The 13635-nt window shown below is 34.2% G+C and overlaps 2 protein-coding genes across 4 annotated transcripts in view; one reads left to right on the top strand and one right to left on the bottom strand.

Moving 5' to 3' along the window:
• LOC135839250 (slit homolog 3 protein) overlaps positions 1 to 13635 on the top strand; it is a 660297-nt gene that overhangs the window by 286561 nt on the left and 360101 nt on the right. The gene's annotated exons all lie outside the window — the stretch shown is intronic.
• LOC135839248 (myosin heavy chain 95F-like) overlaps positions 1 to 13635 on the bottom strand; it is a 37179-nt gene that overhangs the window by 3876 nt on the left and 19668 nt on the right. For both annotated transcript variants that reach the window (XM_065355183.1, XM_065355182.1), the window contains exons 2-19: positions 10557 to 10741; positions 10254 to 10327; positions 9961 to 10090; positions 9534 to 9698; positions 6827 to 7089; positions 6439 to 6588; positions 6084 to 6343; positions 5829 to 5986; positions 5574 to 5738; positions 2719 to 2942; positions 2095 to 2301; positions 1783 to 2007; positions 1459 to 1666; positions 1250 to 1374; positions 1049 to 1165; positions 742 to 962; positions 568 to 658; positions 348 to 484 (exon numbers count right to left, since the gene is read on the bottom strand). In XM_065355183.1, the coding sequence (XP_065211255.1) occupies positions 348 to 484; positions 568 to 658; positions 742 to 962; positions 1049 to 1165; positions 1250 to 1374; positions 1459 to 1666; positions 1783 to 2007; positions 2095 to 2301; positions 2719 to 2942; positions 5574 to 5738; positions 5829 to 5986; positions 6084 to 6343; positions 6439 to 6588; positions 6827 to 7089; positions 9534 to 9698; positions 9961 to 10090; positions 10254 to 10327; positions 10557 to 10740 (3104 nt within the window). In that variant the 5' untranslated portion in view covers position 10741. The remainder of the gene's footprint in view (positions 1 to 347; positions 485 to 567; positions 659 to 741; positions 963 to 1048; positions 1166 to 1249; positions 1375 to 1458; positions 1667 to 1782; positions 2008 to 2094; positions 2302 to 2718; positions 2943 to 5573; positions 5739 to 5828; positions 5987 to 6083; positions 6344 to 6438; positions 6589 to 6826; positions 7090 to 9533; positions 9699 to 9960; positions 10091 to 10253; positions 10328 to 10556; positions 10742 to 13635) is intronic.

Genomic DNA, 13635 nt, shown 5'->3' with positions numbered 1-13635 from the left:
AAATCCGATTTTTTTTTCAAGTAATTCTGCAATCGGTCTCGAACGATTCATAATTTTTGAACGAATCCTTCGCAAATGAATCAACTTTTATTTCGTCAGTAGATTTTGTAATGTGAAGTTTTATAGCATAAAAATCTCTTATTAAGAATGGATTTTTTTTCACAATTTTTTCTTTTTTGATCGAATCGTTCGCGAAGAATCATCTTCAATCGTCGATAACAAATTTGAACATCTCACGATTCGTCATGAGAACTATAGAAAAACTCATTAAATGCCCATTTGTTAAAAAAATCGTTCAGAATTTCGACGAAACCTTGTAAAATTGATTAAAAGAGAAAACTGCTCACCTGGTATTGGAAGGCTGGGCATCATCGAGTACGCTATTCGTTTCACGAGCCAATCTCAATGCTAATTCATGATCTCTGCGTTCTTGCTCTAATTTCTCTCGCAACTGTTTTTCAATTTTTTTCTGCTCTTCTTCGATCTGAAATTAAAATCAATCAAACGTTGAAATTTTTCAAAACAGAAAAAAATGGAACAACAACATCGTCATTGAATTTTCCTTACTTCGAAGAAATTGGTAGTTTTCGATATTTCCAACATTTGTTTTTCTTGCTCGTGTTCTTCGGCTTTTCTTCTGATTTCCATTTCGATTTTCCTGTGTTGATTGAATCAAAAAGGGAACAATTACTCGATTGTCAACGTATGTAAGTTTGGGACTGGCAAAAACTTGATACTAACTGTTTTTTTAAATCTTGTGTTTCCTTTTTCTTTCTCTCTTCTTCAACTTTTCGTTTGCGTTCAATTTCCATATCTTCTTGTAATTTTCGAATTCGTGACTGTTCTTCGCTGCTCTTCTGTTTGGCCACTTTTTGTTGCAGTTCGCCTAATTGCTTATTCGCCTCGTTCATCAAATTCGTGTACATTTTATCGATCTCGTCCTCGCTGATGGCTTCATTATTCTGCAAATTATTTTTTGACGATTAAAATAGGTGCTGAGGTAGTGTAAGGAATTCAATTTTTGAAGCTGAAGAGTGAAGTTGCTCACCTTAATCTTCTTAATACTGGCGTCGAAATTCGATTGCAGTCGGTTCACGTTCTCGGTAAAACTGGCTTTTCCTTCTTTTAGCTGGCCGATTAATGGTTCCATTTTGTTTAAAATTGACTGCAAAAATTAACACCGATCGCAGATGATATAGGAAACGAAAAGTATATCAATTGATAAAAATTGGCATTGATGGAAACTCACTTTTAAACTGTTCATTTTGATCACACCTCTGTACCGATGTCTGTGCTTTTTTTTCGCCAAATGCATTCGAACGTTTTTCTGGATCGTGATGAGGCAACTTCGTCGATACAATATCTTGTTTTTCACTGTTTGCAACAACGAAATTCGAATGAGAACGAAAATGGGTAAATTACAATTGACCAGTACTTAAGTAGCTGAAAAATACTTACATTTGATTACCATCAACGAACACCATTGCGTTTTTTTCCATCGGGACGCGATCAGCCATTTTTTCACTTTGGATATCATGGTCGCCAAGTTCTCCGGATCAGAACGCATAATGGCGTCAAATTCGGAGAACTTTCCTGGTCTGAAGAATACTTTGCTGACACCGAATTTGTAATCTTTTTCGCTCATACCGATAGCTCTAAATAATGCCTGCACAAGAACAAAAACAAATTGACGAGTAGTACTTTGTGTTATTACTCGTACTCGTTGAGAACAGGTCATCTCCTCAAGTGAGAGTAGGAATCGCCAAATATGTTGATATTTACCTTACAGAACAGTCTGCTATCCAATCTTGCCAATTCAGGAGGCATGAGTTTTTGATACATTTTATACAACTCGTTAAACGGGCATCTGGACGGATACCCTTGTTGCATCAGTTCCAAAACGCTAGTCATTCCCGAACATTGTAATTGTGACAAGATCGAACCGCCTTCGAAACAATGATCGACCATTTTGTGATTCGGTTTGATACATCGAACGAAATTTGTACCCTATTGTAAAAAAAAATGTGAAAGTTGAACCCATTTTTTTCTGCGGATTTCTCATGAAATGATCAAATGAACGAGTTTGCAACTTACGGTGCTTTTTAATTTCTCCATTAATTCGGAAAGTTGCATGCGGAATTTCGAACCGACGCTGATGAAAGTCAACTTGCCCTTGTTGAGCGTAGCGCTGAGATCGTTGCTGTTTTCAAACAACGCTTGCAGGAAGGCGTTTTTACTTTCCAAAATCAATCCTTCCAAATTCGCATGGAGGGCGTCGTTATTTTTCTCGATAAATTGATCCTTGATAAAATAAGGAAGAAACGTTGAAAAAACTACCTGAACTGTAAATACTTACGCAGCAAGTGTATGTAAATTGGGGCACAAGTTGAGGAATCACTCTATAGGAAATGTAGTGAGATGTGCAAAATATAGGGCACTCGAGAAAAAATGATCAAAAATGTGACTTGTGAATTGGACCCAATAAATCGAAAACCAATGTAATTTTTTTGAATATTTTATGTATTTTGGGGGGGGGGGTTGGGAAGGGGGCACACTTTCAATTTTTTTTATTCTTTCAATTCTATATCACTTGACATTTTTTTTTTCGAAAATCTGTTCACATATTGCAGTGGACTATTCCTCATGTGCCCAATTTACATTTTCCCAACATGGCTGTGTGATTCTGAAGCGAGGGTCGAAATGAAATATGAAATTTACCGTTTTATAGCATACAGCTCCTGCAAAATGTCTAACCAAGAAACCTTCGTCGTCTCTTAGTTCTCTATGCACCTTGAGTTTTGAGCTACGTGGAACACTCAATCTAAAATGGCCATTCCATTGACGATGCACTTCGTTGGTGAAATGTTCGGCGCTGTGTTTAGGTAATTTGGATTCTTCATCCAACAAGCTGAAGATACCGGTGCTTTTAGCTTCGATTAAATCTTGAATATGAACAGTCAATAGAACGTACGAATCAGTCAATGAAGTGGGGTGAATGGATGGATAGAGATAGATGGATCGATAAATTAGATGAATGAATGCGCATGGAAAATGAAGAGGGTCGAAATGTCGATTCTTTGATTTGATTTTGCAAACGAGACGAAGAGAAAAATAAAAATCCAATTTATTGAAATTTTTTGTAAAAAGCTCCTCGAAGTTGAAAAAAAATAGGCTACAAAAATGAGAATAAATCAAAATCAAAAAAATGTTCAAAAATATCTCATTTCCACATTAGAATTGTTCTATATACCCAACTCTCTTTTCAAGAGAAAACTTTTTTCGTTGGGCCCCCAAACGATGTTAGCTCTTTTGTATGTAGACCCCCCAATTTGGGAAAAATAAAAAAAAATGAAAATTTATGCCTGTGGAAATTTTTTTGTAAATTTTTCAAAGGGCAAAATATTCCCAAATAAGCAACATTTTCAGGAAAACCTTCCCTTGGTCCTTCTTAAATAATGTTGGCCCCCTTGTATGAAGCCCCCAAAGTTGAAAAGTATCAAAAAAGACGTAAAATGATGGATATCTATCTACAGATACAAATTATTTGTTTTTTCATCTCTGAGCAGAATACTCAACTTCTAAACAAGCCTTTTTTTCACTTCTTTTTCGGGGGCGTGCTGTTTCTCGAAAATTAAAAGTTCATAATTTTATATACACCTTCCCCATCCCTCCCCACCGAAAAGAATTAAATTTGCCCCAGTCAAAAAGTGTCAATTTTTGGCAAAATGGTCAAGAAGTTGCCATTTTTGACAAAATGGTCAAATGTGTCAATTTCTTGGAAAAATGGTGAAGTGTCCCATTTTTTGGCAAAATTGTCAAAAGGTGTCAATTTTCGAAAAAGTGGCCAAAAAGTGTAAGTGAATTTTTGACAAAATTGTCAAAAGTGCGATTTTTAGCAAAATGGTCAAAGTGTGTCAATTTTTGGAAAAATTGTCAAAAAGTGTCAATTTTTGGCAGAATGGTCAAAAGGTGTCAGTTTCCGAAAAAGTGGTCAAAAAGTGTAAATTTTTGACAAAATTGCCAAAGGTGTCAATTTTTTGAAAAATTGTCAAAAGTGCCATTTTTTGGCAAAATGGTCAAAGAGTGTCAATTTTTGAAAAAATGCTCAAAAAGTGTAAATTTTTGACAAAATTGCCAAAAGTGTCAATTTTTTGGCAAAGTTATCAAAAGTGTCATTTTTTTTGGCAAAATTGTCACAGTGCCATTTTTTGGCGAAATGGTTATCAAAAGGTTCAATTTTTTTGTAAATTGTCAAAAGTGCCATTTTTTGGCAAAATGGTCAAAGAGTGTCAATTTTTGGAAAAATGGTCAAAAAGTGTCAATTTTTGGCAAAATGGTCAAAAGGTATCAATTTTTGGGAAAATGGTCAAAAAGTGCCATTTTTTGGCAAAATGGTCAAAGAGTGTCAATTTTTGGAAAAGTATTCAAAAAGTGTACATTTTTGGCAAAATGGTCAAAAGTTATCAATTTTTAAAAAAGTGGTAAAAAGTGTAAATTTTTGAAAAAATTGGCAAAATTGTCAGAAGTGTCCATTTTTTGGCGAAATGGTCAAATGGTGTCAATTTTCGGTAAAATGGTTAAAAAGTATGAATTTTTGGCAAAATGGTTAAAAAGTGTCAATTTTTGGCAAAATGGTTAAAAAGTGTAAATTTTTGGCAAAATTGTCAAAAAGTGTCAATTTTTGGCAAAATGGTCAAAAAGTGTCAATTTTCGGTAAAATGGTTAAAAAGTATGAATTTTTGGCAAAACGGTTAAAAAGTGTCAATTTTTGGCAAAATGGTTAAAAAGTGTAAATTTTTGACAAAATTGTCAAAAAGTGTCAATTTTTGGCAAAATGGTCAAAAAGTGTCAATTTTTGGTAAAATGGTTAAAAAGTATCAATTTTTGGCAAAATGGTCAAAAAGTGTCTTTTTTCAGCAAAATGGTCAAAAATGTCAATTTTTGGCAAAACTGTCAGAAAGTGTCAATTTTTAGTAAAATTATCGAAGAGGCCAATTTTTGCCAAAACGAGTCCTGCTCTTGCTAAAATTCCCAAAAAAACAACTGTTTTTGCCAGAATTTCTCGTTCTTTATCAGAATAGTTGGAGAGTGTCATTTTTGGCGAGTTGACGAAGTTGTGATATTTTTCGTCAACATTCTCATGAAGTGATTTTTCGATGAAATAATCAAATGGTTGTAATTTTTTCCAAAACGTTCAAAAAGCATTGATTTTTTGCCTTGCTTGCCTAGAAAAACTTTTTCATGAATTATTTTTTCGAGAAACCCCCCAACAATGTTGACCACCTACATCTACCTCCAAAGTTAAAAAAAAATCTAAAAAAAATAATCAAATTAGTAGAAATTTTTTTTTGAATTCAGTCTGTCATCTCTTTTAAATCACTTTGTTTTCAGAAAAAAACGCCTTACTAATTTGAACTTTCATTTTCATCATAGCAATTGAAAAAACTTTTCCACCATATGCGACCATGTAAACAAGGTACCTAACCCTAATGTAGGGTATAGTGTTACGAATAGAATAGACAATCCGCATTATTGTACGAGTAATTTAAGTAAAACGATTTACGCGTACTTACCTATACAGTCTTGGTTGTCAACGAATTGAATCTTTCGCACTTGTAAGCCTTCCCTCTCGTACAGCTCTTGTTCGTCTTTGAGAATACGTTCGTTGAAAAATTGCTGTAACTTTTCGTTACAATAATTTATACAAAACTGTTCGAAACTGTTTGTGGTGAAATATTCTGTAAAACACGGAACGAAAACTTAGTCTTTGATGGTTTTTGAAATTTATTTAGACCATTACTTTAAAATAGGTAAGCTTGGAAATTTACCAAAACCAGCGATATCCAAAACACCGATGTAGTAACTCGATGCTTTGAACGGTATACTGTCGTTGATCCTTTTGACGATGTGATCGAATAATCGACTGTAGATTGATTTGGCTAAAGCGTCTCGAGCGTTATTAGCTTCGTATACTTTTAGAGGCACCCTGTGAAAACGACCAAAAATGATGTTAAAAAATAGAGGTAGGTAGTACTAGAAATAAGAAACCGGAGAAATGGAAAGCCCCATGTTTTGATACTCACATTATAACGGTTCCTTTAATGCCTCCTCGATTCGTCATCATGACTTTGGTGAGCAAAGCTTGTCTCAACTCATCGCAGTCTACCGATAATAATTGAGCAGCTATTCTCAATGATTTTTCACTCTGGTCTACAACTTTGGATCCACCTTTATTATTATCGGTATTTTCTTCGAATTCGATATTACCCAAATGAAGTACAGCTGCCACTACCGAATAGATATTGTATTTTTCAGCTTCCGATAATTCGATACTACTTAAAGCCTGTAAGTGTAACGTCAAAGAAGGTGAAAAAAAATCAATCATCAACACGTATCATACCCAGGTGAACCAAGAAATATTGTAATAATTGTTCTTACTCTGTCGACGTTTTGAAAATCGATCACATCGTCCAATAGTGGATCTTTCAGGTTGCCTCTTTTTTTATGATTTGCGCTAATTTGATTTGGTTTCAACGTTTTCTCGGTGGCATTTTTTGTGAAATATTGAGTGCATCCTTTTCTCAAATACTACATCAAAAAAAAAGTGAAATACCGTTTTAAATTACTTTGTCAATATTCCAAGAGATCTGACGTGTTCTGTGAAGACCTCCGAATGAAGCCGGAAAAAACTTCAGTGCACTTGAAATTTTCACATCGTGAAGTAACATCCCTGGATTTTAAAGGTTTCCTCAATGAAGAAGTCAGATCTCTTGTAATGTTTTAGCATCCAGCATTTGGTTAAAAATTATCAAGTTTTCAAACTTACGTTAAAATCGTCCGGATTTGTGATTTTTAATTTCTCCCTCAATTGCTCCGGAGCTCCGGCACAAAGTAAATAGAAAAAATGGTAATTTCTCTCTTCGGAGCTTTGCACGCAAATACGCGATTTCTCCAGCAAATAATGCGATATGTAACCACCAACGACGCAATAACGACTGTCGAAATGTATTTCCATGAATTTCCCGAATCTGGACGAATTGTTGTTACGTGTTGTTTTGGCGTTTCCGAAAGCTTCCAGTACTGGATTAGCTGTGCGATAAAATGGACTCGTATGTGAATAAAACTGAATTGAATATATGGCGCACAGTGGTCCAGGAAACACCCCCCTCCCCTCAAAAAAAAGATGATAAAATCAAAGTGCTCACAAGTAGAAATTTTTCATTTTTATTCTGATCATTTTCATCAAATGTGATTGTTTTCAACTTCGGAAATCAAGGATTCCTAAAATGGAAAGATCCATATAATTTTTTTGCTTGAATGGAAATTTGTAAAGCATGGAAAAATTCACCAATTTGGTCCAAATTCGGCTTAATGGTGTAGTTCGGTGTATTTCATGCTATATCACGAGAAAAAAAATTGACCAAACGACTTAAGGTAGCTAAAATGGTGAAAAAATTGATTGTTTGCATTAGGTATTGACGACTTTTTACACACGTTTTAAAAAAATAGTTGGAAAAAATTTCAAAAAATTGTCATGTACGACCCTTGGTTCTAGTTGGACTTTTATCTAACATCTCTGCAAGCTTGAGAAAATCTGATTAAAAATTGCCAAGTATGGGAATTTGACACCCAAGTGTTAATGTGATCTCTTTTTAGGAAGTATCGTTTTTGTGCCTCTCGAATTACAAATTTTCAAGAGCTTCACCCTCATTTGAGTCTGTTCTCTTTTTTCTTTTTCACAATGAATATCCACTTTTTTAAAATCAAATTCTAAAATTTTAAAAGCTAAAAAAATAAATTCCTTGCATAGAGAACATTTTTTTAGGCCTCTTGAAATCAAATTGTCGGAAACTTTCATAGTTACATCGCTTGGGTCAATTTTGTTCTTGTTTTGAAATGAAAAAATTCACATTTGGGCTCCCAAAAAATGAATATGACATTAATCGGTAGAATCAGTATTTTTTCCTTGGATCAGTCCACAAATTTTCAGTCCACCCCTTCCCCCTCAGAAATAAGACCAAATTGAATTTGCCCCAGACTCGCATTGACTCTCGACTCGTCGACTGCCTTGCAAAGGAAGGCTCGATCAACAGATCAAAACTGGCTTGTTCTAATTTCACAAAATTTATGGCAGGTCATTCCTGAATACCTACCTAAGTGCTCATTTTTCCTTAATTTTTGAAAGTTACTGGTAATCTTTTGTAAATTGGTAATTTTCGATGAAGAATGTTTTTGGTAGATTAATGATGAGTTTTGATCTACCATAAAAAATAGAAACCTGGTAATTTTCACCAAATTACGAGTAATTTCTGGCATAATTGAAGTAATTTTTCGTAATACTGACGATCTTTAGTAAAGTGGTAATTTTAGGTAAATGACTAAAAATATTAGATGGATCCCTCGTAATCTTTGGTATATTGCGAGTACTTCTCGATGAGTGACGGGTAATTTTTGATGACAATTTAATGAACTGGACATTTTTGGTGAGGTACCTGATTTTTTTTTCTGGCAAATAAGTGATAATTGTTAGTGAATTTCTGGTGTTATTTCTGATGAATAACGAGTAATTTTTGATGAATGAGCATTGAGTGGCAATTTTTAGTGGAATATTACCTCGTTGGTAAAAAATGACAATTTTTGATAGATTGGTAATTTATGGTTTTTTTGGTGAATAATTGACGATATCAATTTTGTTGAGTTACTGTGATGATTTTGTGTCATTCACTAGCAATTCCATGCCACTTATTAGGAAAGTTTTAATTATTTTACATGTATTTTTTAGTGAGTTATTGGTCGCTGGTCGGTAACTCCAACTTTTTAAAATTTGGGCCAAAAATTGATGCATTTTTGATATTGCTTATTATGTCAGACTTTTTGATTTCTCAAAATTTCATCAGACTTTCAAGCAATTTGAAAGAAATGGCAAATTTCTGACAATTCTCCTAGATATATCTAGTCTGATTTGCGAGAACTTAAGGAAAAAATGTACCTAAATTATTTCAAACCCTCTAAAATAACATCCTGGCATTGTTTCAGGCTTTTGAGAACTTAAATAAAAATCGTACTGTCAAACTTCTATAAAATTCTGTCGAATTTCTTAGTCAAGTTTCAGGCTAAGAGCATATTCTAAATTTGAAAGTTTCCTCAGAGAGAATTCTGTGTCCCTATTTTTTTCTCTAGATTCAAGCCGTGGTGATGGGCTTCAAAAATGCAAAAACATTCTACATATTTGAAGATAGTCAATTTTTGGCTGAGATTTGTTTTTCTCGCAAGTCATCATGAACACTCAACTGCATCGAATTTAATTAAAAACTGCCAATTTTTTCCCCTCCCCCACACTTGACTCATTTATGAAAAAAAATCTCCAGCTCCTGAATCTATACGTTCTTGAAAACGTAATATGTATTCGATCAAACCGCACAAATTCACAAGAAATAAGTTTTGGGATTATGAATTTCATTTTGTGATGATTGGGGGAGGGGGGTCTCTTGGTCCATTGTGCGCAGAGGTGGCTAATAAAAAATTGACCGTACCATCTAGGATTTTCTGCTCGATAGGTCCAGCCGCTGAGCCCCACAAGTCGCATAAATATTTCAACAGGTATTTGGTAGATTCGGTTTTACCAGCACCAGACTCTCCGGATACGATAATCGATTGAGACTGTTTTAATACTTTCATATCGCGAAATGCTTTATCCGCTGTAAATACATACAAAAGTGTGAACTTTCAAGTGTGCATGTGTATTTTAACTCTGTACTTAATAATCAAGCAATGCAACGTGTACATCAGGTACATTAAGTATGTGTGGGTGCATTGTACGCAAAACTATGAGCAATAAAAGTAAAACCATGTGAGGATTGCTACTGTAAATATTTGTAAATTGAGGTAAATGAACATAATTGATCAAGATTGATTTAGGTACATTGATGCTCGTAATCTTATATTCAAACTAGAGCTCACCTATGGCAAAAACATGAGGAGATAAAACACCGAGTGATTTGCCTTGATACGAACGCATCGTCGATTGAGCGTACAGGTTCTTAATCTCGAAATACGGATTTACAGCGATCAAAATATTAGCAACGTACGTCTGCAATTAATAAGTACTCGTAATAAAGATAAGCTAAAAGTATGTACCTGCACGTGAAGGTATATTATAATAAGGAGCAAAGTGAAAAATTCTTTAGATAAGCGTCGTCAGAGCTGCTGAGACTCTCAGCTCATGTTGGGGATATACTCGTATGTGTACTTACGTAAATTTTGTCTTTCTGATATCGCAATCGTATGTTGTTCAACAGTGTGGCTTCGTTCAAATGCATTAGAGCGCCTGTAAATTATTCATAACATGAATGTATGTACCTACTGTACCCACTACACTAAAATATTATCTAGTACGAATGTAATATTTGGGAATTAAAATGCACGAGTTGAATAGGTACAGCTAGGTGCAGGTAAATGGATGACAAACGTTTGTATATATTGTAGAATCAGGTGAAAAATACATAGATAGATTGATGAATGACGTACGACTCGTACATATAAGGTCGTTGACTTACAATTATCGTCGACATCTTTGCTGTCGTATTCTTCGGCCGGATAAGCGCGATCTAGCTCGCAACTTATGGGAGATTTCTTCGAGTCGAGTGGTTGGACGACGACTTCGTCCATTTTTATGTCTACGATGCGCCCCATAACGAAGCCTTCGACCGGGTCCGAAACCCATACTTTCTGCTTCTCCATTCTGTGAACATAAAGAGTATAGGTGTGTTGTGAGTATGGTTATTGTTATTATGTAGGTATTATTAAGGCCCGGAGCGCCTGCGGGGTAAAGAGTGTATCATTATGATGGTCATTTGAACAATTTTGAATATTGATGAAATTGTCCAAGTGAGTAGGTATACTTATGCTCAGGGTGAGGGTTTTGAAAAAAACAAGAGGTTTCAGGGTTTCTGGTATAGAACCAATTTATTGTAGAATTGGAAAAATAAAATGGACATTTGGTTTTTGTGACGTGAAATTTGCTGAGTTGCTGCTGATTGAAGTTGAAAAATGTGTCGACGATGTTTAAGAAAAAAACAAAAAAAAAAGAGAGAAAATTCCATCATAATTATTATTATTTTGGCGTTGAATTTTTCATCACGTATGAATGCGATGACTACGTTGAATTGAATGCTGTATTTAAAGTAGATACATATACTTACTTGAAAAATTTATCTTCAGATTTAATAATGTTGGTACTCGTAGGTACCTAATGTGTTCATAATGTATTTACGAGCATTTCATTTTCGAAACCGTGTGAATTGTTTACAGTGGTGTTTGAAGTTGATCACACAGATTTTAAAAAAAATCATTTCAGCCTCAGAGAGCAAGATTTCTCAAAAAAAAACTTGACCTCTTCTCCATTCCTTAAAAACTGAAATACCTCCATGTTTGAAAATATTGTTTTTATTAAAGTTTTCTATTTTTCCCCTACCTTTTCATGTGATCCTGTTTATTTGACACTTCGTACTTTTTTCCATTTTTCAATGATTAAAATACTTTCATGTTAAGTCTAGGTATTCTCTTTTTTTTTTTTTTTGGAACACCTTCTTCCCTCCCCTTTCTACAATTGAAATATCTGTAAAAGTTGTCTCGAGTTTCAATTTTTCGGTTAAAATCTAAAAATTTCCATTTATTTTCTCGTTTTTTCGAAATATTTTCATTTTTGAAAGAAATTTCTTGAGAGACGTGAAATTGAGAGCGAAAAAAAAATCTGAAAAATCATGACCAAACCCCCCTTCCTCTCCTTCTGGCGAAGAAATATATGAAAAAATTGTCTTGGTTTTCAGTTTTGCAACTGAAATTTAAAAGTTTCCGTTCATTTTCTCTCTTTTAAAATGTATGTACTTACTTATCTATTTTCTAAAAAAGGTTCTTGAGTGATCCGGAATTCAGAGCGAAAAAAATATGAAATATTTTGACGACCCCCCCCCCCCCCCTCCTCCCTCCTATAATTTGAAATATGTAAAAAAGTTGTCTCAAGTTTAAATTTTTCGATTGAAATTTGAAATTTTACGTTTATTTTTTCCTTCTATTGAAATATTTTTATTTTTGAAAGAAATTTCTCGAGAGACATGAAATATGAGAGCGAAAAAAATCTGAAATATTGTGACCACACTCTCTGCTCCCTTTTTGGGGAAAATGAAACATCTGAAAATATTGTCTTTGTTTTTAATTTTTCAATTGAACTTTGGAATTTTTCCGTTCATTTTCTTTCTTTTGAAATTATGTATCATTCATTTTCGAAAAAATCTCTCGAGTGACGTGGAATTTAGGGAGAAAAAAAAACGGAATATTGTGACCCCTCTACCTCTTCTAAAAAACGGAATATCTGAAAAGATCGTCTTGGTTTTCAATTTTTCAATTATTGAACTTTGAAATTTTCCGTTCATTTTCCTTCTTTTAGAATTATTATCTACCTAGCTATTTTCGAAAAAAATTTTCTTGAGTGACGTAGAATTCAAGGGAGACAAACCCTGAAATATTAGGACCATCCCGTCCCATTCCAAAAATTGAAAATCCCCATCTGAAAAAATTGTCTCGACTTTCAAGTTTTCAATTAAACTTGTAGTTCTCTGTTTACTTTTTTTTCTTTTCAAATTTTGATTTTTTTGAATTTTTTTTCCATGATCTTGAATTGAATGAAAACAATTGACAAAAATGTTGACTTCTCCTTAATTTTTTTGAATAATATTGAAACATTTGGAAAATTGTACAATTTTTCCTCCTTTAAAATTATTGAACTTGTAAATTTTCCATTTATATTCTCTAGTTTCTGAAATTCGGATTTTTTGAAATTTCTTCTTAAATGAGATGTTGTACTCAATAAATTGGGAAAAAATCTGATAATTTGAAAATTTTGCGTCTAAAAAAGATCCGGATGTCAGCCCGAGTAATTTAAGAAATCTAAAAATATGTAATCCCCCCCTCACGGTTCCTCTGCTTTTTTATGTATCATTTTTTTGTTTAAGACATTCCTTGGATCAGAGGGAAGAAATAGCCTCTTGAAATTTTCTTTGTACGAGGGTCGGTCCAGAAGTGGCGCCTGTTTTGCCATCAGTTGGCAACACTGCGTCCAAACGGCTCAAAATTTGGAGGGATTGTAGATTTTGAGTGTGGGAACACACTGGAACAAACAGAAACGCGATATCTCTTCGCGTTCGCGATCTGTGAGCCTGTAAAGATGGTGCTGCCCATTGAGACGGGAGGTGGTATTTTTCTTAGCAAAATAATAAGTTTTTTATGAGCAAAAGGGTTAAAATCATAAAAAAATTATCGAGAATTGTGTCCTGAACACAGCAAGAAGTGTATCGATGAGTCTAGGGTTCGTTGTTGGGCGAAAAGTTTCAAAGAAGGTCGAGCGAATGTTGCTGACAAACCGCGTAGTGGCCGAACGCGCAAGAGCGTTACCGACGAACTCGTTGAACAAGTCAAACACCAAATCGAAGCAGATTGGCGCTATACAAATTGAACAAGTTGTATATTCGTATGGTAGACTCATCGATACACTTCTTACTGTGTTCAGGACACAATTCTCGATAATTTTTTTATGATTTTAACCCTTTTGCTCATAAAAAACTTATTATTTTGCTAAGA

This window comes from Planococcus citri, chromosome 3 (genome assembly GCF_950023065.1).
Source record: "Planococcus citri chromosome 3, ihPlaCitr1.1, whole genome shotgun sequence".
NCBI lineage: Eukaryota > Metazoa > Arthropoda > Insecta > Hemiptera > Pseudococcidae > Planococcus > Planococcus citri.
Note: the sequence above shows the minus strand (reverse complement) of the source record. Positions and strands in the feature narration are given on the sequence as shown.